This window comes from Gymnodraco acuticeps, unplaced genomic scaffold, assembly GCF_902827175.1.
Source record: "Gymnodraco acuticeps unplaced genomic scaffold, fGymAcu1.1, whole genome shotgun sequence".
In the NCBI taxonomy this organism is placed as follows: domain Eukaryota; kingdom Metazoa; phylum Chordata; class Actinopteri; order Perciformes; family Bathydraconidae; genus Gymnodraco; species Gymnodraco acuticeps.
In genome coordinates, this window is record NW_022990940.1 from 967575 (window position 1) to 989466 (window position 21892).

A 21892-nucleotide genomic window follows, 5' to 3' on the forward strand; every position below is an offset into this window, starting at 1 on the left:
GTTTGATTGGCATGCTCCTGTATGATAATATATTATGAAAAAAGAACATTTGCAGCTGTTTTTCAGGTACAGGATTCAGGTCACGGGGGATACTGAGTCTCCTGAGGACAGGAGGTGAGGCACAACTGTGTGCATAACAAGCCAGCTGCTCGCCAAGCAAGGCCACCTGCTGGAGGTAAGTTTCCCACAGAGGAACCAACGACATACCAAACACACTCATGGGCAAGAAAAACCCATCACCACAGTTGAACAACCACTCATCTAGTTATGTCAGAGAGAAACAAACAAATAAAAATCTATCTGGGCAGATTACACTGCCATGTGCTTCACTGGATCTATAATGGTTGTATTTCAACAGTTCATTGGACATTCCCAGGTCCCAGGGACAAGGCACCCGGCCCAGAGCATCGGGCGGGACACACACACACACACACACACACACAACACACACACACACACACACACACACACACACACACACACACACACACACACACACACACACACACACACACACACACACACACACACACACACACACACACACACACACACACACACACACACACACACACACACACACACACACACACACACAACACACACACACACACACACACACACACACACACACACACACACACACACACACACACACATCACACACACACACACACACACACACACACACACACACACACACACACACACACACACCACACACACACACACACACCACACACACACACACACACACACACACACACACACACACACACACACACACACACACCACACACACACACACACACACACACACACACACACACACACACACACACACACACACACACACACACACACACACACACACACACACACACACACACACACCTTCTCCTGATCCCGTTATAAAAACAAAATCACCCAACGGCAGATATTTTTTCCACCTCTGCTAGTGAATCACATCACCTCACTGAAAATAGCTGTAATCATAAAACATACTAAAAATACACCTATCACCTATCAAACAGCATATTCAAAAGGTGCAAAGTCGCTGAGTGACATAATGGTGCTTGGAGTAGATCTGAGTAAAGCCAGCTATAAACTCCCAGAAGACTCACTCTATGAGTCAAAATAAACACAGTACATGTTTTTAGCTCTCAATCGCCGGTAACGGAGCCCTTGGCTGCATGTGTAGGCCGGAGTTACTGATCTGCACAGAGGCACACACTTGTAGTACATCACCCACAGAGATGATGATCCCACACAGATACATGAGAGGAAAACACTAAAAACTCCCACATCCACCAAAATCTGAAGGGTTGTGTTACTTAACAAGTAAACAGCAGTACCCTTCTAGCCTGAAGTCAGGTCTAAAAATAACCACCACAGCTTGATCTACGAGCACACAGCACACAGACAGCGAGAACACACAAATCACTCTGGCTGGCTCCTGATCTGAGAGTGATTGTTTTAAATGGCTCCCATTACAGCCAGCGAGCGAGGCTAGGCTGATATAGTGAAGCTCTCACCTATGGTGCAATGTATCGAGCTTTAATCAGATCACTAGTCACAAGGGCAGAGAGGAAGAAACAGATCCTGGATAACAGCCACACTGCTCACTTGTGCGAAGACGTAAAACAACAACAACAAAACTGCCTTTCTCTTATGTTCCTTTTCTCACTTGTACTGAGATTATGCTGTTTTTAGACTATGTGTTGATTTTTTTTGTTAAAAACCCGGCGGTGGAACAAAGAATTTATGTTTTATTTATTAGTCTATAAAATATTTGTTAAAGTCCTACACTAAAGCCAACTACATTTCCCATTATTTAGTGGATGTAAACATGGCCTGAAACTTGTGTTAGATTATTTTAGTTTACAGTTTTGCAATTTTGACATCATGAAGAGTATGCTGAATTAGCCATTAGGAGGTACTGCTTGCAATAAATCCACAGATATATATATATATATATAAAATAACATTAGTAAATCCAGGTTTTTTTCAGTTTTTAATTAAATACAAATACGAAATAAGTCTGGTTTCAATAATAATTTATTGTAATGTGATTTTGGATAATTCTGTTTGTATTTCATTAGGTCCACATTAATTCAGGTAGAGTAATTCACATGGAGCTCACAGCATCTTAATATTTATTTTTACACAGCTTCCTTGTTTCTAGCCAGCAGCGTCAGAGTGCATAGTTTATTATGGGGATCGATCTCTCTCTCGCTCACACACACACACACACACACACACACACACACACACACACACACACACACACACACACACACACACACACACACACACACACACACACACACACACACACACACACACACACACACACACACACACCACACACACACACACACCACACACACACACACACACACACACACACACACACACACACACACACACACACACACACACACACACACACACACACACACACACACACACACACACCACACACCACACACACACACACACACACACACATCACACACCACACACACAGCACACACACACACACACACACACACACACACACACACACACACACACACACACACACACACACACACACACACACACACACACACACACACACACACACACACACACACACACACACACACACACACACACACACACACCACACACACACACACACACACACACACCACACACACACACACACACACACACACACACACACCACACACACACACACACACACACACACACACACACACACACACACACACACACACACACACACACACACACACACACACACACACACACACACACACACACACACACACACACACACACACACACACACACGTTGGCTGGAGGTCATTGCTCACATCAGTCCCATTTAATCTTGTTCACATCCTCTCCTGCTTTCCTGTGTCTGCTGTACTGCTGTAAGAAATCAATGTTTTCACACAACTTTCAAACATGCTGGAGTACCACAATCTCTCACACACAATCACACCTGCTTTACTTTTTATATAAGCATCACACACTTGCATTGGTCTGACCTTCACAACATGAAAACTTCCTGTACACGTTGTCCCTGCACTCTCACTCTGAAGAAGAGATGTGGGGCTTGATGCACGATCACTTACTATGGCACTTTGCACAGGGGTCTTTCTCATACTCCAGCAGATCGGCAGCACGACTGCGAACGCTGGTGTTCCTCCGCAGTCCTCCGCCATCCCGCACACCTCCATCCCGTAGGCGGGCCGCTTCCTCCTTGGCATACACACCCAGCTCCTGGGTGTACCGCCCATACATCTTTGTGCATGAATGACAGAAAAAGACAGCTTTTATAGCTACATGTGGTGCAAGTGGGAGGCAGTGAAAAAAATGTCATAAAAAAGTGTTTGGGCACAGTAAAGAGAGTCAGCTTGTGTAAAAACAGTGAAGTTCGAACTCAGAGTAAACAGGTGTCAGATGTTTCACTGACTGCAGCTTTCCTGCTAAACCCACCCAGCTCTGACTCAACTTCTTCTCAGACAGCCGAGCAGACAATAAGCTTCACCTGTCAGCTCTCAGCTCGTTAACTCTGCAGGGCTGCCACACAATTGACTCCTAACGATGAAAGGCGGAGTTCTCAGCAAAGGACACCTAATGATCATGTATAAAGCCTGCGTCTGAGCCATGGGTGACATTGTTGCAGCTTTGGTGCATTGACTTATACCATAATGGATCTTTTCAAGTGTCTGTTTGGTTTGGTGGTTGTTTTTGCCTGTGATGCGTTTGCCCAGAATCCCTGGATGCAACCCCTGCAGGAAAACCAACCTGCTCTTCCTCCTCAGTGGCCGCAGCAACAGCAGAAGGTCCCTCCACCTGAAGCTCACTTTGATAAGTGCCAGGTGGAGCATGCTAACAAAATCCAGTGTGGAACTGCCGATATCACTGCTGAGCAATGTGAAAACATAAACTGCTGCTTTGAAGGCAGGCAATGCTACTATGGGAACGCAGGTATGTGCTCTTAATTTCTAGTGCCTCTCAAATGAATGCTTCATTCCAGTGTAAAATGTCTGCTGCTGAGAAATTCATCCATTTCTTTTTATTTTCACCCAGTGACTGTGCAGTGTACCAGGGATGGCCAGTTTGTGGTGGTTGTGGCTCAAGATGCCACTGTGCCCAACATAGATGTGGATTCAGTCAGCCTGCTGGAAACAAATTACCCCTCCTGTAATGCTGTCAGCGTTACCTCTGCTTTTGCCATCTTTCAGTTTCCTGTGACTGCATGTGGCAGTATACTCAAGGTGGGTGTCCTCTTTGCTTTAGTTTAACACAGGTTAAAGCCTGTAATTGAGAAATCTTTACACTTCAAATTGATAAAGCATGACTTTCCCTGGTAGAACTTGAGAAGTCAGCCATTTCACATTGTGAAGCCTGAAACAGAAGTCCTGCTTTTTTCCCTTCATAAATGACAAATTAACTTTTTTTTTAAATTACTTTTGTCGATCGATTTCCTCATTTGAACACAAATGTTTTTTCCTCCTGCAGGAGGAAGAGGGTTTCGTGGTGTACGAGAATCACATGTCTTCCTCATACGAGGTGGGAATTGGACCCAGAGGATCGATCACCAGAGACAGCCATTTTGAGTGAGTTTGTGTAAAATCAATCTCCCTTATTGGCTTATGTGGCCCATTGAGGTTTCCTGAGATGTAAAATCCTCTCCTCGCTCCGCACAGGTTATTGTTTCAGTGCAAGTATTCTGGCATATCGGTGGAAGCTATCGTCATGGAGGTAAATAATGTTCCTCCACCTGTGCCGGTCGCTGCTGCAGGACCCCTGAGAGTGGTGCTACAACTGGGCAACGGCCAGTGTTACTCAAAGGGATGTGTTGAAGGTGAGCGGCACAAAAGCTTGAAAATGATGCCAGCATGTACACTCATTTTGTACGTATAGTAACACTGGTATGTTTTGCTTGCAGAGGCCGTAGCATATACCTCCTTCTACGGTCCAGAAGACTACCCACTCACCAAAGTGCTGAGGGAACCGGTCTATGTTGAGGTGAGCATCTTGGAGCGGTCTGACCCAAACATCGTCCTGAACCTGGAGCACTGCTGGGCCACTTCCACCCCCAACCCCCAAAGCGTTCCACAGTGGGACCTCCTGGTTGATGGGTATGTGGGGAAATCTAATATGGTGTACATTTCGGCAAATTTACTGTGCATTCCGTTTTTAAAAATCACTATTCTCTGCACCAGGTGTCCCTACTCTGATGACCGTCGCTTGACCACAGTGGTGCCTGTCGATGGCTCCTCTGAGCTGCCTTACCCTACGCACCACAAACGTTTCATCGTTCAAATGTTCACGTTTGTGGATCAAAACAACTTCTCTACTCGCAAAGACATGGTACAGTTTTTTTTAATGGCATAATAACGGTCTCTAGAGTCGTAATCAATTTGTAGTTTCCGTCACTAAATGTGCAACTTAAACGTTTCCAGGTGTTCTTCCATTGTACAACGGCTGTGTGTTATCCCAGCAGCACTAACTCCTGTCAACAGCCATGCCATCGGCAACGTAAGTATCAACTGCAAAATGTCTGCAACTATCTGTTTTTTTAATAGTCATTTAAATGTGACAATGTAGCGCAACTTCAATTTCATTTAATTCTGTATTTACTTCAAGCTACAGCAAATTGCCAAACTACTGGCCAAACTACTGGCCTTTTTTTAACATTTAAAAAATAAAGGAAGTCAAATCAACACTGAGGATATACATTTTTAAATTAGAGGGGGTGGGGAATAAACTGCTGTAATTGGGTACTGTAAAGTTACTGATTCACTTTCCATCTCTTGCAGGAAGAGCTGTATCTGCGGTGAGGAAAGTTCCTTCAAGTCAGACAACTCTGGTCTCAAGTGGAGAGGTGATCCTGACTGAGCAGAGGCCATCTGCTCCCAACACCAGGAGATAAAAAGCCACCGGAAGCAAAGTGTGAATTCCTCTTTTAATAAAGCCTGTTAAAAGCTCACAATTACAACTGGTTTTGTCTCTTTTTTTTTAAGGTCACTCGCTATACATTTTCTGCTGAGGTGGATTTGTGCAGAGGCAGTGTAGTCGAGCACGTAATCCAATCTCTCGCTTTGTGCTGAGAAATCACAAGCTAGCATTACAACTTGATACTTAGCTGCAAGTCTAAAATTAACTGAAATGTGAATATGTAAGACATGGAAAATTATTCTTGAAGTGACGCTAGAGAATTTTGCAATAACTAGAAATGCCAGATTTGCAGCACTGGTGGTATGAACAGGCCTCAAATCTTTATTTTCCTACTGAAACATTGATATTTCAAGCCGGCAACATTAGTATGAGCATCACGACTCCTGCAGGCTCACTGCTCCTTCCTGTTCTCTCCTTCTATTCTTTATTTTTTGACAACAGTCCCTCTAGGTTTCTCTTTATGCTACAACTTGCAACATCTCTCCTCCACTGCTCTACGCACCACCTCCCTTTGTCCCACTCAAACCCGTCCACCCCCTCCTCTCATTGAGATGGGCATCACGACTCCAGACTTTCTGCTCGCATGCACAGGAGGTGCAGAGGGAAAGCAGTGCAGCCGTACAGGTTCACTCTGACTAGCAGAGAGAAGACCACGCTGTCAGGGATGCTAATCTCCATCTACTTTAACCTCCAACCTGCTGGGGAATTATTTAGGCAAAACACTGCTATACATCATCAGAGAGCAGCACGCCATCCTGTAAAATGTAACATCCCAAAGGACTCGGCCAAGGTTCCAGCTGACAAACTCTAACTACTGCTCTGTGGAAAATGCATAAACCTACATTGAGTGAAATGTAAACATGTTTTGCCACTGGTTTAAAACGTCTGTCAATTAAAACCAACGTGTTGCTAGAGCAGTTTGCATGTTGGGCCAAACGAGTCTCGCGTTTGACTAAATACTCGAAATATCCATTTTTGAATTTGTCTGCATACGGGTCTTAAAGCCGCACTGAAAACTGCCTTCAATTTGATCTCAACTACACACGTTTAAGATTCATTACAGCCTCTTGCACAGTTGTGATGCGTGGTGACAACAAGGTTTCTGTGGTAGTTTCTGCTACCATGGGTCTCTCCAAGAGCACTGTTTGCATCACAAGGTGAACGTTACCCTTAATTAGCTGTTACAGCTGTTTTTTGTGTAATGAAACTTAGTAATTCAGTTTTTAAGGCTTAAGAAAAGACAACACAACCTTCACAGCATAGCGGTCAGGATCATTTTTAAGACTCAGAAGGGCATTCAAATGTGCAATGTCATTTTATAATTCATACTCTTATTTTTGGCGTCTTGCCTTTACTGGAAAACAGTTGCGATGCAGACAAACGAGGGGAACATGTCCTGCAGCCAGATGCAAACCAGTGATGCTGTTAATTGATTTACAAAAACAAATGTTGCACATAGTAAGAAGAAAAATTATGATGGCTTTCAGGGCACTTTCTTCATCCAAAATTAATTGTCAATTTCGAAAGATCTTGTCAATTCACTACATTTGTTAAATTAAAATCTATTCAAAGCTACAATGACTTTCAACTTTCTTATTGAATCTTGTGTGTTGGCAAACACATTTCTCCTTTGCCCACACGTACAGTATAGACACACAAAAACCCACCACCAGCACCAGACAAACACCCACACAAACCAGGCCTGTGATTCTTTCTTTGGCCTGCGTGAAAGCAATCACTGGCCATCTGGAGCCCCCTGGGAGAGCAGCAGGTGGGACCCTGTGTGTTAAATTAGCTGTTATCTGTAACCAGTTCACCTCCCACGTGACCAACTTCTGTATCTACATTAGTCAGTTTACCTCCCACATCACAACCCTCTACACCCGTTCAGCTCCTACTGCCTCCCACAGGTTGCTATTGACTGGTTTGTCATAGACTATGACGCCCACAGAGAGGACTGTTCCAGTGTGAAATAGTTTCACATGGGAAGACATTTCTCACCACAAATGAATTTGAGTAAAACGGTGGAAGACAAATCAAACTCGCAATAATCTAACAAATTAAACTGGACACTCATAGACAGAAGATCTAAAAAAAAAGAAGCTTGAGTCATGCCAAACATTAGTCATGCCATAATTCTCATTTAAATATCTAATTTAAACAATAATTCTCATAGTTGCCACCTAGTAACAAATCAGAAGATGTAACAACTTTTTTACCAACAAAATGTACTTTTGTGCCACTAGGCAAAAGACTGCAAAGTGGATCATGGGAGTTTGTCATTGCAGTCAGATTCTTTGATTAGGATTATATTATTTTTAATTGTTCAGGGTTTTGTTTTTAACCTTGAACCAAATGATTCAAAGAGTTTTTCTTCTCTCCAAAACAAACCCTGGCAAGAAAAAAAAACAAGCAGTTTTCACATTAAATATCAGTGTTTCCTCAACGGAAGGGCTTCAAGCTTAAGGCTAACTTTGACTCAGCTAGTTTCTCTTTTATCTAAAGAGTCACGGATCCAAAGTTCATCTGCCAGATGAAAACTGTACAGTTAAACAGAGAGCGCACCACATGTCCACCAAATGTCTTCTGCGTCAGACCCCCCACTTTATGGCTACATCTACCATTTTGCCACTTTTCTCAGTCAGATCATGGCAGCCTTGCACAAGATGAGGTAAAACAAAGTTCTTTATCATGCAGCCATTTCTGCAGAATAATGTATTCATTGATAGGAGACGACAAGGACAAATATTTGACAGTCTAATGATTAGGGTTTGAGCATCAAATCTCTCCTCCTTTCTGCTTTTCCTTCCTTTTTTGTAGTGTGAGTGAGAGTAAAGGGAGCTATCACAGCGGAGGGAAAAATTGATGTTTCAGACTCTTAAACTCTGACATACTCTTGTGGTGGTGTGATTACTTAAACGCGTGCTGAGTGTGTGTATTATAGAGACCAGGGGAATACCAGGAGCACTAAAGCACTCAGGCTAATCTGAGCCATTGCAGCCTCCAGAGAAAATATTGGAAATTGAATTAGAGGAGGAAGTGACAAGTTTGACTCATCCCGCAGTGTACATTTGCATTAATATAGGTACAGGCGTCTGCTTTTAGAGTAGTTAGTCATGAGTCAGAGCTCATACACACACACACACAAAAATAGACAGTGAAATTAACATGAAAAACCTCGATGCTGTCGAGCAAACCCTGTGCACCGAGACAAGTGAAAATACACCAAAACACACTCTGATTATATCAGTAGAAAGCAGCACAAAGATGGGGAAGGGTTTGGAGGGAGGGGGGTGATGTCAGATAGACTGAAGGATCAAGCTGAGAGAGTGACATCTTGTCAGAACACGACTTGAATGGGGGTACGGGCTGTTTTGTGTAAATCATGACACTCATCTACATCTGCAACAGGTTTAAAAAGAGCGTTACCGGGAGTCAGAACAGGGAAGATACACTGAAAGTCTCCCCGTGGTGGTATCTACATTTTAAGAATGTACGTTTCTAATGCGGTAACATTTGGAGGTAGTACAGTATATCTATTGAATGCTATTTTTTATTCGCTTACTTCATTTGAATATACGGTACATTGCTTTTACTCACAAAACCCCTCAAACAGCGATGGCAGCACCTTCCATCAGAAGAAATCATCAAGACCTTGATCATGCAAGACTCAAGGTCACCTCGCCATCAAACCACCAACGCTGCGGTTATTTTGTCCTGATCTACCTGCTGCGTCACCTATATTATGTTCCTCAGAAAGAAATAATTTTTTACTTCATTATATTTACCTAACAAGAGCATAATAGTGCTATTGTGCATAAGTAATATTTCTAAATAATACTTCAATAATTTTTTCTCAAGATCTCAATATTTCTAAGCTATTCAATGTGGGTTATTAACGAATGTTTATTATACAATTGATTAGGCCCTACATCCTCTGAGGGGTTTTAATAACAGAGGGCACAGGTATATTGTATCTTGGCAGTTAGTTATTTGATAAGCGAGTACCCTCAACAGTACAATGAGCAGGGTCTATTTGAACAGTGATGGATTTTGTCTGTCTGCAGTCTCTGCAGTTGGCCGTTGGCAGGTAACAGCACTACTCGGAAGTGACAGGAACTGAAATGGACTTAAGCCAGCCTCCGTGTGGGAGAAACCGACAGAGTGCTGACTCTGAAGAACTAGACCCCCCTTCAGAGACAGCGCTATTATGTGAGTGTGAGTATGAGAGTGAGAGAGGAAAAGAAAGATGCTGAGATACAACAGGATGTATGTGACAGTCAAATCCTTTTCACAATGTCAGAGTTTTCTTTATAAAGCTTCACATTGTAACTGCACTAAATGCTGATGAGATTTATGTTAACAACATTTAATTACAAGAAACAGAAATCCTCCAAAGTGATGGAAGTGAACCAAACAGCATGCTTATTTATACCAACCCAACTGCTCTGTGACACTTTCCACCAAACAATGCAAAAGAGAAGAGCGAGGCAACAGATCTCACAGTCCAGTCTTTTTGGACAAAGTGCTTTCTCACTGCTCTTCAGGAGACAATCTGTGTCTGTGATGCACAGTGCAAAGTAGCAATAATGTACGTGTCGCAGGAGAATACAAATGATACTTTGCCCAGTGAGACTGCTATGTTCACACAAATCTTACAAGTATTGTGACTTTAAATATTTATGAACATATGGAATGAGATACAAAGGCGGTGAGTCTTGAAAGTCAATGCAGCAGGTTGCTCAAAAAACATACATTCAGAAAGGCCGGCAGCTTGTGTGCTGTGTATGTTTTCCCCGGTGCTGCAGTGCCCTGTGGCGAGGAGTGGGGGGATGGGGGGACGCGAGGTGTGGGTTGGAGGCTTTCCTCTTCAGGTATATCGTGACTTTGATTCCTGCAGTAGTCGTATCCTCAAGCCTCCCGCTGCTAGGACATGAACATGGCGTCCCTAACATCTGCTCCAACAGAGACTCACCATAACCACTTATTTCCACGTACGTGTAGGCAGGTATACACCTACACAAACATACACATGCAAGACCTATGAAGCAAACAAGCCCACGCTTCTGAATGACACATGGAGACCTCCTACACCTCTGAAAAAAGCTTTTGAAAATATTTCAGTTGGAAGGCTACAGCACTTCAACATCGTCTGTCTCTTTTTAATTCAATCTCTGGTCTGTGTCTTCTTCACTGCTCTATCCCTCTATCCCACGACATGCCCGGCGATTAAACCACATAGTTACTGCCTTCTGTCCCAGCAGACACTGCACCTGACAGTAGTTGTAGAGGTCAGTGACCCATGCACCAAACCCTGGCTGCTTTCCAACTGTCAGTCTCTGCATCTCCACACAGGAATGAGAAAAACAGCTAGCTGCCTAAAAAGGCTTCCTACACACTGATTAAATCATGACTATCTGAATGGTTATAAATAGCCAATTTATTCTCCGTTTTACTATTGCCTTTGGATAATGAGTTCAGAGAGGAGTGGGGATGCTTTTAAAAAAAATGTGTTTGGTGCAGAGGCAGAAAATACTGAACAGCATGAGTGCTGCTTTGTACGATTTATGAATGGGTATGATTTACATATGAAATAATTGATTTCTTTGTGGTTGATGTTGCACAAAGGGAAATGTAATCACGGTCATTTGCAATGTAATTAAATCAATTATTCAGCCGTTCATCTCATTTATTTGATAAGTTTATAATTTACCACCATATTTTATCTTAATGGATTTTCACAGCAATGCTCACTGACTGTAAAACTCCAGCACCAACTCCAGCCATAAAACAAATAGATATTTTAGTTTCTTGTTTTGGTAAACATGACTGGCAATTAGCAGAAAATCAAATAACATGTGAAAGCCAGAAAAGTTTAAATACTGGAGGGAAATGGCTATTTTAGTACAGTAGCTGTGAATGATATGACATTTATGTGCCGCTTCCTGGTGGAGAAGTTATCAGATGCATCTCTATTTTTTCTCTATCTGCATCATGTCATCTGCTCAGTCCTGTCGCACAGCTCGTTGTTCTGTTCAGCAAGAAATTCAAACCACCACATGACTAAAAGTCCTCTAAATCTTGCTGATGGCAAACAATAGAAGACAGAGGATCCTTTTGTCAACATCAAAATCCAATTTGAGACTGCAGCTACAGGCATAAACTCTGTGAGCCTTCCCTATTTAAATTTGTGGTTAATATTTATCTGAAAACCCAGATGCTTTGTTTTACCAGAGGGAAGGTATTTGATGAATATTGCTGCAGCTTTACACTTAGAAAGTATTGAGGCACAAGCAGCAAAATTGCTTGCATGTGCAGAAACACACATTTATTTTAGGGGGAATGGACTGGTATGCAGGGAGTGAATGATAAAGCCATTGATCTGAGTGCTGGTCAAAGGAAAGGGATGGGGCAGACGACACGTTCCACTTCCAATCTTCAGAGACGACTGCCATTTTACATTAACTATTGATTTTTGCACTGAGACATACAGCGCAGCATTGATCTTCACAACAGAAAGCCGAAAAAATACCTATATACCACAAAAACATACTAACAGATTTTTCACATGTGAAAATATATACACAAACTAAGAAAGGAAGATGATAGATAACTGTCAGACTCACAAATTAGGGTGGAAGGACAGTTTAATCCACTGATTTGCCTCACTGCCATCCTGTCTGTCTGTCCCTTCATCTGAATATACATATCCCTGCGTGGAGTGCTCCAGGGTATCATTGTCAGCCAGGACATAAGTGGGGAAAACTGGTGCATGAAGCAATTAATATTCAGAAACACTCCACTTTTAGTTCATAAGTAAAGGGTCAATTTTAAAAAGCAGGAAGGGCTGAGGGGAAGATGATAGAAGAATACATGAGGGGGCATGAGAAGGGACAAGATCTGCAGGATAAATGTAGGAGATAAGGACGACACAGGACATGAGCAAAATACATTAGAGTTCAGTAAGCAGAGTAAAGCTTTAATCTCATATTTCAGTGACTTTCACATCTTAATAATGACCCGTTAGGCCTGACATAAGATAGCCATACTGTACATGCTTTTTTTTTGTTGAGGATAGCAAATGGTTCTGACTTGGTTAAGTCTAAATTGAATTATAAAAAGCATGCAGTGGCAAAAATTGATGCAACACCTGTGGATCAAGGTAAATGAATGAAAAGCAGCAGCTGCAGTGAAACATACACAAAGGGAACACAATCTGCCAACAAAGACAAAGCTATTCTGATATCTTATTGGAATATTCCATAAAAAGCTATCCTTTCCCTCGAACAGGACACAGTTGAGCAAGCAGCAGCTGAGCCTCCATCCTGCGGCCAAACCGGCCTCCATGACAGCGATACATGACTGACAGATGACTGAAAGCATCATCTACTATGACCTCATCCGAAACTCACCAAAGTTTGCTGATACTGAAGCGTCCGGTTTTCGGCCTTGTCCTTCACCATTGCCGCAATATCCTCATTAAAGTCACCCAATCCGAAACTCCCGGGAGCCACGAGAGCGCGCGCTAATTAGTGTGCGACCCGGCGCGACTGCCTGCCATCACACGAGCGGCGTGTAACAGGTTTCTTATTATCAGCCCTCCTGCATGATGGAAAGCGCCGCCGCTACCTCGATGTGTGTGTGTGTGTGTGTTTATTTGTGTGTGGGTGTGTGTGTCAGATGAGAGCAGGCTGTATCTCAGTAGCTGGCGCCTCGCAGCAGCGCTGGTGCGGGTTGACTGCTAAACACCGCCTCCTCCTCCACTATCTGTGCTGCTGTCTCTCTCTGGAGTAACTGGAGTTTAGTAGTTGTGTGTTTGTGCAGATGTGTTTAATTATGATGTGAAGGTATGATGTTTTTTGCGTGGTATTTTCAACTGTCTTTTTGAGTCATCACTGGATTGATTGTGATTGAGTGTGATGAGTAATTCACAAGGGTGAGGCTTTTACAGGAGGATGCATGGCTTTGTCAATGTCAAAAGACATCTACAACATCAATAAAATCGCGGTAGTAAGCGAATAAAGAAGTTTTTCTGAGCACCCATTAGTGTCTTTATAAGTAGCCATTACCTCACCTTGATGCCTAGTTTCAAGGAGAGTGGTACAATTTTTGTAAATCAGTTTATAATTCTGTATTTCAGATAATCTTTTCGAATCCCAATCCATTAAAATATGTTTTAGTTGTTGGCCTCCCTCTTAGACATGGGTCTCATAGAAGACAAGTAAAGATTGATCTGTGTCAATGCAGCAGAAGACAATAAATACTGACTTTTGGTTCCCATTGGGCCAAGCTCCCTACATTTGATGTGTCTTAGAAATCACATAATGCAACTATATGTATTAAATTACCTCCTTTTGCAAGCTATATATTACAAATGTAGAGTCTCAGAACAAAATTGGTGGTGGTCATGCATCAGTACAAACCTGTAATCAACAGAATGAGAATGAGTATTAAAGCTTCATGTCGGAATTTAAAGATTGCCTCATGTTCAAGTGGGGACACTTGGTGGACAAAAGTCTTCTTGGCGACCTAACAGCCCCATAAGAAGTATTTTTGCAGTGATGTGTCATGCTCATGGGCACCACAACATGCCCTGTTAACGCTATATGCCATACAACTGTCTAGAGTGTTTAGCCTCTTTCACAACTAGTTTCTCTGTAAATTACAAGAATAACCTTTAAAGGAACCAGTGATTTTTGGTGTTCACAAATGCACTGTATTCAGGAACATCTTTGTTTTGCACCTTTCACACAGGACATGGCAATGCCGGAATAGATGGGACAAGGGACAGTCCAGTAGATGGCGGTAATGCAACACTTGTGCCAATAGCCATAAAGCTCAACAGAGACATAGCTCATAATATGAATATTATTATTAATTATAAATATAATATAAAAATACAACATATTGTACATCAAATAACAACATTTAGGGCAAGAAAGGAAGAATAACAAAAACAAAAGCCTTTGGAGTCTGCTAAGCAATTGGAGTTATATTATAAATGTCCAAATAATCAAATCGGTTTTGCATTTATATTATTTGAGTTTAAAATGTTCAGTATTCAAGTAGATTTTCAAATTGGTATATTATAAAATAAAGAATGAGGTATAGTCTTCTAAGCGATTCCATTTTATCGATATAATAAAAAGGTAATATATGACCCCATTCAGGACATTTCCATAAACATTTCAGGGCTAGACTGCATGTGTGAAAAGGGACTTCAGTGTCTGTGTGTGAGCTTGCAGAATCACCTCAGAGAACATGTATTCAACACTGAAAGCTCCCACATGAAGGTTTGCTATATTCTCAGATCACTTCCTTTTCATAGATGCCATGTATTTCAATACTCTGAGCTATATCCTCTGCAGTGGCGGTTATAGACCAATTGAACTGGGGGGGGGGGGGCACTGGGGGGCCAGTTATTTTCTGAGGGGGGCACAATAAATGCAGGACGAAAAAGAGAACTAGACAGTATGAAGTAATTGCGCATAAGAAAACAATGCAATACAGTTATTGGTATTTGTTTCAGTGCACTTATTTATTTCAGATAGATCTTATAGTTATTACTGTTTGCTTCAGCTTAAGTTATAGTGCAATGTTTGCACTAACACCATATTTATATAAAAATAAAGGCAATGAACAGTTACATCTCTACTTTACATAAGGGTGTCTGCACAATCTCACATTACAGCAACAAAATCCTGCGGTTTTTGGCAAACCGAGTACCAGAAAATATACATTTAAAAAAAATTTTTTTAAAAAAAACTTTTCATTGTTAGGGGGGCCACAGGGAAGTCAGAGGTCAGTGTTAGGGGGGCACTGCCCCCCCCTGGCCCCTCCCTAGAACCGCCCCTGACCCTCTGGGCTTTCATCAAAAAAAAGCTTTTCGGAGGTGCTACTCATTGGCTGCGAAATCTATTACTGAAGATGTGCCAAGAGAGACTCACACCTGAAAGATAGTGCTCCAAGGATTCACTGCTGCTGCTTTTCCAAGAGCCAAACATCCCTCATGTTTGCCAATATGCCCTCAGCTGGATGAGAAATGCAGGACACTAAACATTTCTGGAGTTCATAACTTTCTCAGAGTCCAACAAGTATACTTTGTTACCAATACTTACTCCGAACATTGTTTTTAAATTGTACAACCAAAGCAGCAGGTCACTAATGCATTCAACTGGTCTCAGGCCGGCTTTCATTTGAATATCAAACTCTCTAATCCTGTACAGGTTAAAAGACTTCACTCTTCTGGGAGTCATTGCTTGTGACTGGCTGACAGATAAAACGGTCCCACACAACCCTGCGAATGATTGGCTGTTGGCAAGGCAACTAGTTCAAAGCCCTGGTCGGCATGCACCTGAATGAACGAAGGCCTCTGAGACCGCTGAGTGATGGGAGGGATTTCACCCAAAAGCCAACACTGACAAATACATAATTCAAACATTTCATTATTCATGCACTTCAGGTTCGTATGCACCTTGTCCTCATATTATCTCCCTCTCTCATAACTGGGGGTAAAGAGTGTCACTGACTTCATTTTATTAGGGAGCTGGGCCTGGCAGGCACAGACAGACAGGAAGGGGTACAGTGGCCCCGACAGCAAATAACTAGGTGATCTGCTGCCCCGAGCAGCAGCACACTGACCCACATCTCTACAGGACTCTTTAGAAATATAAACCCACCTTTGCATGGAGGTTTGGTAAAAAAATACAAAAGCAAGAAACACATAACCCCAGGCCTGTATCATAGTGAACAAAAAGATCAATGGTCCTTCTGTAAAGAAATAAACATCCATGCGACGATGACAGTGCATGAGAAAATAGGCACTTCCATTTACCAGGGCTTATTAAAAATTGTTTGAATAATTAATAGTTGTGATTAAAATAGGTGATGGATTGGTATAGTTAGATGTAAATTAATTGTGTGCCATTGTAGAGAGAGCTAAGTCTTGGTTGTTGGTCAGAGGTAAAGTCTCAGAAAATGTGTTACCTTCCATTATTTATTTGTTTTCATCATGGCCTGAAAGTAACAGTGAAAGAAAAACACAGCTACAAAAGGCATGAATGTATGCATTTTCTCATATATTTTACTGCAATACTTCTCCAGAATTAAAATGAAATTAGTCATTGGTGGCAACATACAACCACCCTTTCTGTTTTGAATGGCAAGTTTTTCAAATGTCATTCATGTTGGCATCACCTGACAGAAAAAAAATCACAAAATGACCTCAGGACAGCAGCAAATACACCATAACACAATCAGACCTTCAATTACCATTTGCCCTTGAGCTAGATATGGACAAAGTTCTGGAGACACAAATGCATTATTCACTTTGAAGAGAAAAAGAGAGAGGAAACATACTTACGGTTTCCCCTGTTTTCCTCCTCCTTTTTCTTCTCTTCTCCTCGGGCTACGGATTCAAAACCGTCAGCTGTGTCCCTCCATTGTGCCTTGGCGGAATACAAACTGAAATTAAAGGGCACACAGCTACAGGTTGCAGTGAGCACACTAATGGATGTTGTGATCGGGCAACGAAGGTCTCCGAATGGTTCCCGGGGAAATCACACTTCACTCCACCGGAGAAAAATCTTGGTAGATCCCACAAACTGGCCAGTCGCTGATGCGCAAACCATGCAGCACCGCGCCAAACTTGTCAACACGGCGCGTAATTACCGGTTTTGCGCCTCCAAAACAGCGCACAGCGGAGCAGGCAGCTGCTGGCTGTTTTGGAGACCAGGAGCAACACGATCTAGCAGTATGAGAGCGCGGCTGAATGGGATTGTGAGGCAAATAAACTCTAGGAAAATACGCTACAGTCTACTCATCTGTTCCACTTGAGGTGGGAGAGGACAGCGGGGTACCGGGTGTCGTGTCCGTGATGCAATGTTGGTACCGTCAGTGCCATGGCCCGCAGTTTGATCCTCGTGTGCAAAAATCCATGTGCTCCGGTCATTGTCTGCGGAGCCGCGGCGCGCATTCGTCTTAATTAACGGCGGTGGGGTTTGTCGGCAGAGATAGCAGGAGGCTTGGAGGGGAGAACGCAAAGCACGTGTAAAGTGTTGAAGCTCTCTTCTCTCTTCCTTTCTGCTTCTCCTCCTCTCTCTTTTTGTATGTGACAGCACACACACTCTTGGGGTTTAATATTAGAGAGCATGCGTCTTAATTATGACACAAATAAACGTCTTGGGCAAAATAGAAATGATCAGGGGCTCAGTCAATGTCCAGGCTGGGCTGGGGTGATGGTGTTGAACAGTGTGTCTGAAATGAGGATGGATGGTGCATTGCCTCATGTTTTCTCTTATCCATGTCGTTGACAGCTAATATACCTCCTCAACCCCCCACATGTCAGTTGAATTGGAGCCCATCGCCTCTTCCAGCTGTGCCCTCCAGGCATTACAACCCGAGGGATGTGTATCCGGGTGAAGACCGCTTGTTCAATTCTTCTCCTGGGTGATAAATGCAGCAAGTGTGGCTGTTAAACAATCCTTTGAAGGGTAATCACTCAGTCAGTGATTTCACCTTGTCCCCCATGCAAAGAACAGAAGCCTGTAAGAATACATGAAGCACTTATATTCCACTTAGAGAAAATCTAAGTGGAATAACAACAAAATAAGTTACAAAATTATAATATGAACAAAATCTGTCCATCTGGTACACTTATACCTTAGATAATTATACTACTATTTTCCAAGCAGGCCTAACTTGTATTACACACACAGTTAAAACACAACCAACAAGCTGTATAAAACACCTATAATGAAGAAAAAAGGCCTCCCACTGCGGGCTGTAGCTTCCTCTGACACCAATTTTGTGAATTATCTGATTCTGAACCTGAGCTGCTACCTCTATTGGCCGGAGCAAATTGTGCCATAAGGTAAATAGTCTCCAGCAGTAGTGGCGGGATTTTGATGTTAGCTTTGCAAATGGAGTCTTTCACAATAATAAATCATTAACCTTTTAGTCAGCAGTGCAGCCCACTCAACGCCCGGAAAGCCAACCCTGGCCAAACGAGAAGCAAACTAGTCCCGCTAATATCAATGAAAGCCATTTTCAGTCTGTAACATTTTGTTATGCTGAGCAGCAGGAAAGTTGATGCGCATCCTGTTCTCCAGATAACACTTGCACTTCCGACTGCTGAATGAGAAGGTGGGATATCAAGTGGGGAGAAGACAAAAAGGACACACAGCTCCTCTACAGAGGACACAGGGAATTATCCACCTGGCATATTTCTTAATGGAACAAATGTGGATTCATCGGGAGTGGCCAAGCAGGGCATGGCGTTAAGCAGTGAGTCTGAAAGGTTTGATTTACGAAGATTTTAATGCTATGTACAAGCTGACTTGTGGCACCTTAGCTTAGTGTGTGTTTGTGTTTGCCCAGGACTCCTGCTGCTCTTTATGGTAGCCTCTGAACTGCGGGATGCTGAGACAAAACCCATAGAATTTGTGTGTAATAAAGGTGCCAGGCGGGCTATTAACATTGTGGCAGAGCTGAAGAGTGCACTGGTGAGGATAGATACATTTTACCAACATTTCTCTGCTTCTCTCACCCATGTCTCCCATCAGCCTGTCTCTCCCTAGTCCAAGTTATCTATCAATTGTCTCCTACATGTCTCCCTTCCTTGCAGAGTGAATGTTATGGCTCGACAACGCTCTCCACCCCGGTTCAGCTACCCTGTACCGAGCTTCACGTAGCATCTTGGGAAAACAGATCAGTATGTTGGCACATAGTTGAGTCCAAAATCCTCAAAACAATGCTTTTCTTGCTTGCTTACTATTGGTTTAATGAGAATTAACTTGTCTTTAAAAATACGATTGTCTTCTAAATTGTCCTCTAAAACATATTTCTGTATACCTCAGGACCAGGAGAAGAGAGGAGACATCATTGCATCCTTGAAGCTTCTTGTTGAAAGTGTGAAGGTGTTCAAGGCCCAAAGCCAGCCGGGATGTGCTGCTTCACTTCTGCAGAGACTGGAGAACAACATCAACAACTACCTGCTCATTCTCACACAGCTTCAGCTGAGTGTAGGTGGCAGTCACAGTGACAAACTGCACGCAAATAAGATTACAAGCAATGATTTGGTGATTTGTTGGAGATTAGTAGACATGTGGAGGTTAAAACTACTATTGATTTAGATGGAAAATGTCTGAATGTTGTGGATACATATAATAATTTAAATATCTAATCCACAATTTAGAAAATCAAGTTGTACACAATATAGAAAATAAAAAGCTTCTTGGAAACTTTTAGCCTGTAAATCACCAAATCAAAGTTAACTCAGTCTGCAACTCACACAAAAAGAAAGGCAAATAAATGCATCAGTGTGTTGATCACATGTTGCCTGATATCAGACAGAATCTGGCAAGAACATTCACACAAAGTGAGTGAAAACGTGTTGATGGAGTTCTCTCTCACTGATTTAGAGCCATTATCAGTTTCCTCTGGTGTGGAAATATCCTGGCTTCTCATAAATCTGTGACTTACTAGATACTATGTGCCCTGGGAGTGATGATGTTATGTTTAGTGACCCCAAGCCTTCCTTCCTCAGGACAAGAAGAAGATAGCAGTGCATACTTTCCCAGTGAGACACAGTGCAACACGGATGGCCTCTTTCACTTTTGTTCATGTTCGGTTTTGTTATAACAATGATCTTTTCTGTTTGGACCAGCAGGGGCCAGCAGTGAGTCCAGGACTGTCATGTGTTCCTCGAAGCACCCAGAGTCTGAGCACAGTCCTGTTGAACTACAACCAACTGATCTCAGGCAAACTAGAGCGGTTTGTCATTAACCTGGAAGACAGATGCAATTCCAATTAACATATGAACAAATAAAGTGGACCTAATGTTCTTCAAACTGCTCCCCCCAGGGCGATAAAAGAAGAATGAAAATCCAACAGAGCAAAACTGTCAGAAAGATCTGGATATTCTCCTTTCCCTGTTCCACATGTGTATGCACTTTGTTGTAGATCTCAAATATTGTATAGGTGAAAAGTTTGCTTTATTTATATAATGTATAACTTTTTAAGAGGATAAAGAAGAAATACAACCTTTACTGCTGGTCGTTAAGCGCAATTAGAGTATCATGGACAAATGAATGTATAACTGAAAGGCAGTTCTTTTTAATGAATCTACTAAACTATGGATGCTTTAAAGTTTGTTCTCAGCCAATGGAACTATTACAAGCCTACAATCTGCAAAAAGTCAACCTGATTTGGATTCATTTTATTTTTCAGATTTGTTGTGATCTTTAGTGGTAGCAAGGTTTGCAAAGCTGTGGAAAACATACAAACCATCCAGTTGCAAATAGTTGTATTTCACATTGTTTTATATCCAAATACTGCAAGCCCTTGCACATTTGCTTAATTTGAAAAATCTAGTTCACTTACTGGGGATTTATGCCGACTGGTCAAGTGTTCCTGGTATGAATTTAGAGAGCAACTGTTTATTCTCATTGCACTTTTAGATATCTCTGTTTACATTTTTTATTTTAAAGTTTATTGATTTGCTGTAGATTTGTGCCTTTTTCTATGTATTTCATATTTTAATTTAGGAAATGTATCTTGCGTGCCTCAGTGAATTTGTATATGTATATCCAGATTTGTCATTTTAAGAGGACATTATTTAGTTGTTTATCAAAACAATATAATATGCAATAAACTATGATTTTATACAGCCATTTATGGAATAATTATTGTATTTATTTTGTGCTTAGTTAGTTAGCTGGTTAGGTAGTTAGCAGTGGTGTTAAGTAACTAAACTTACACAAGTACTGCACATAAGACAATTTTAAAGAGACTTGTACTTAACTTGAGTATTTCCTATTGTTGCTACTTTTTACTTCTACCCCAATTTAATACATTAAATTACTTTGCAGATTTGGATGGATTAATAATGTGAAGTGTAATAAGATTA

The 21892-nt window shown here is 42.0% G+C and overlaps 3 protein-coding genes across 8 annotated transcripts in view; 2 read left to right on the forward strand and 1 right to left on the reverse strand.

Annotated features, from left to right (window-relative positions):
• clcn2a (chloride channel, voltage-sensitive 2a) overlaps positions 1-18311 on the reverse strand; it is a 43477-nt gene extending 25166 nt beyond the window's left edge. Inside the window, exons 1-2 of one of the 5 annotated variants that reach the window (XM_034234416.1) lie at positions 17344-18311; positions 3150-3318 (exon numbers count right to left, since the gene is read on the reverse strand). In XM_034234416.1, the coding sequence (XP_034090307.1) occupies positions 3150-3318 (169 nt within the window). In that variant the 5' untranslated portion in view covers positions 17344-18311. Of the gene's footprint in view, positions 1-3149; positions 3319-13397; positions 13903-17343 lie in introns of those variants that run through there. The other 4 variants (XM_034234415.1, XM_034234414.1, XM_034234411.1 and 1 more) reach the window with 4 other exon arrangements.
• Positions 3630-6001, forward strand: LOC117558320 (zona pellucida sperm-binding protein 4-like). The gene is made up of 8 exons (XM_034234420.1): positions 3630-4008; positions 4111-4298; positions 4543-4640; positions 4731-4888; positions 4973-5165; positions 5250-5397; positions 5490-5565; positions 5847-6001. Exons 1-8 carry the CDS (start codon positions 3729-3731, stop codon positions 5957-5959), a joined length of 1254 nt encoding a protein of 417 aa, XP_034090311.1. The 5' UTR covers positions 3630-3728; the 3' UTR covers positions 5960-6001.
• Positions 18225-21645, forward strand: thpo (thrombopoietin). Of its 2 annotated transcripts, none has more exons than XM_034234423.1 (5): positions 18225-19269; positions 19342-19487; positions 19610-19696; positions 19842-20006; positions 20654-21645. In XM_034234423.1, exons 1-5 carry the CDS (start codon positions 19257-19259, stop codon positions 20795-20797), a joined length of 555 nt encoding a protein of 184 aa, XP_034090314.1. In that variant the 5' UTR covers positions 18225-19256; the 3' UTR covers positions 20798-21645. The 2 variants fall into 2 exon arrangements, with proteins under 2 accessions (XP_034090314.1, XP_034090315.1); XM_034234424.1 differs by having other exon boundaries at positions 19363-19487.
• The last annotated feature ends 247 nt before the right edge of the window (positions 21646-21892 follow it).

Excerpts from the sequence above, each read along its gene's own strand:
- LOC117558320 (XM_034234420.1), top strand. The coding sequence starts at position 3,729 with ATGGATCTTTTCAAGTGTCTGTTTGGTTTGGTGGTTGTTTTTGCCTGT. Across the intron at positions 4,009-4,110 it reads ATGCTACTATGGGAACGCAG|TGACTGTGCAGTGTACCAGG; the intron begins GTATGTGCTCTT and ends ATTTTCACCCAG. Across the intron at positions 5,398-5,489 it reads TCTCTACTCGCAAAGACATG|GTGTTCTTCCATTGTACAAC; the intron begins GTACAGTTTTTT and ends AAACGTTTCCAG.
- thpo (XM_034234423.1), top strand. Across the intron at positions 19,488-19,609 it reads CAGAGCTGAAGAGTGCACTG|AGTGAATGTTATGGCTCGAC; the intron begins GTGAGGATAGAT and ends CCTTCCTTGCAG. Across the intron at positions 19,697-19,841 it reads CATCTTGGGAAAACAGATCA|GACCAGGAGAAGAGAGGAGA; the intron begins GTATGTTGGCAC and ends TGTATACCTCAG.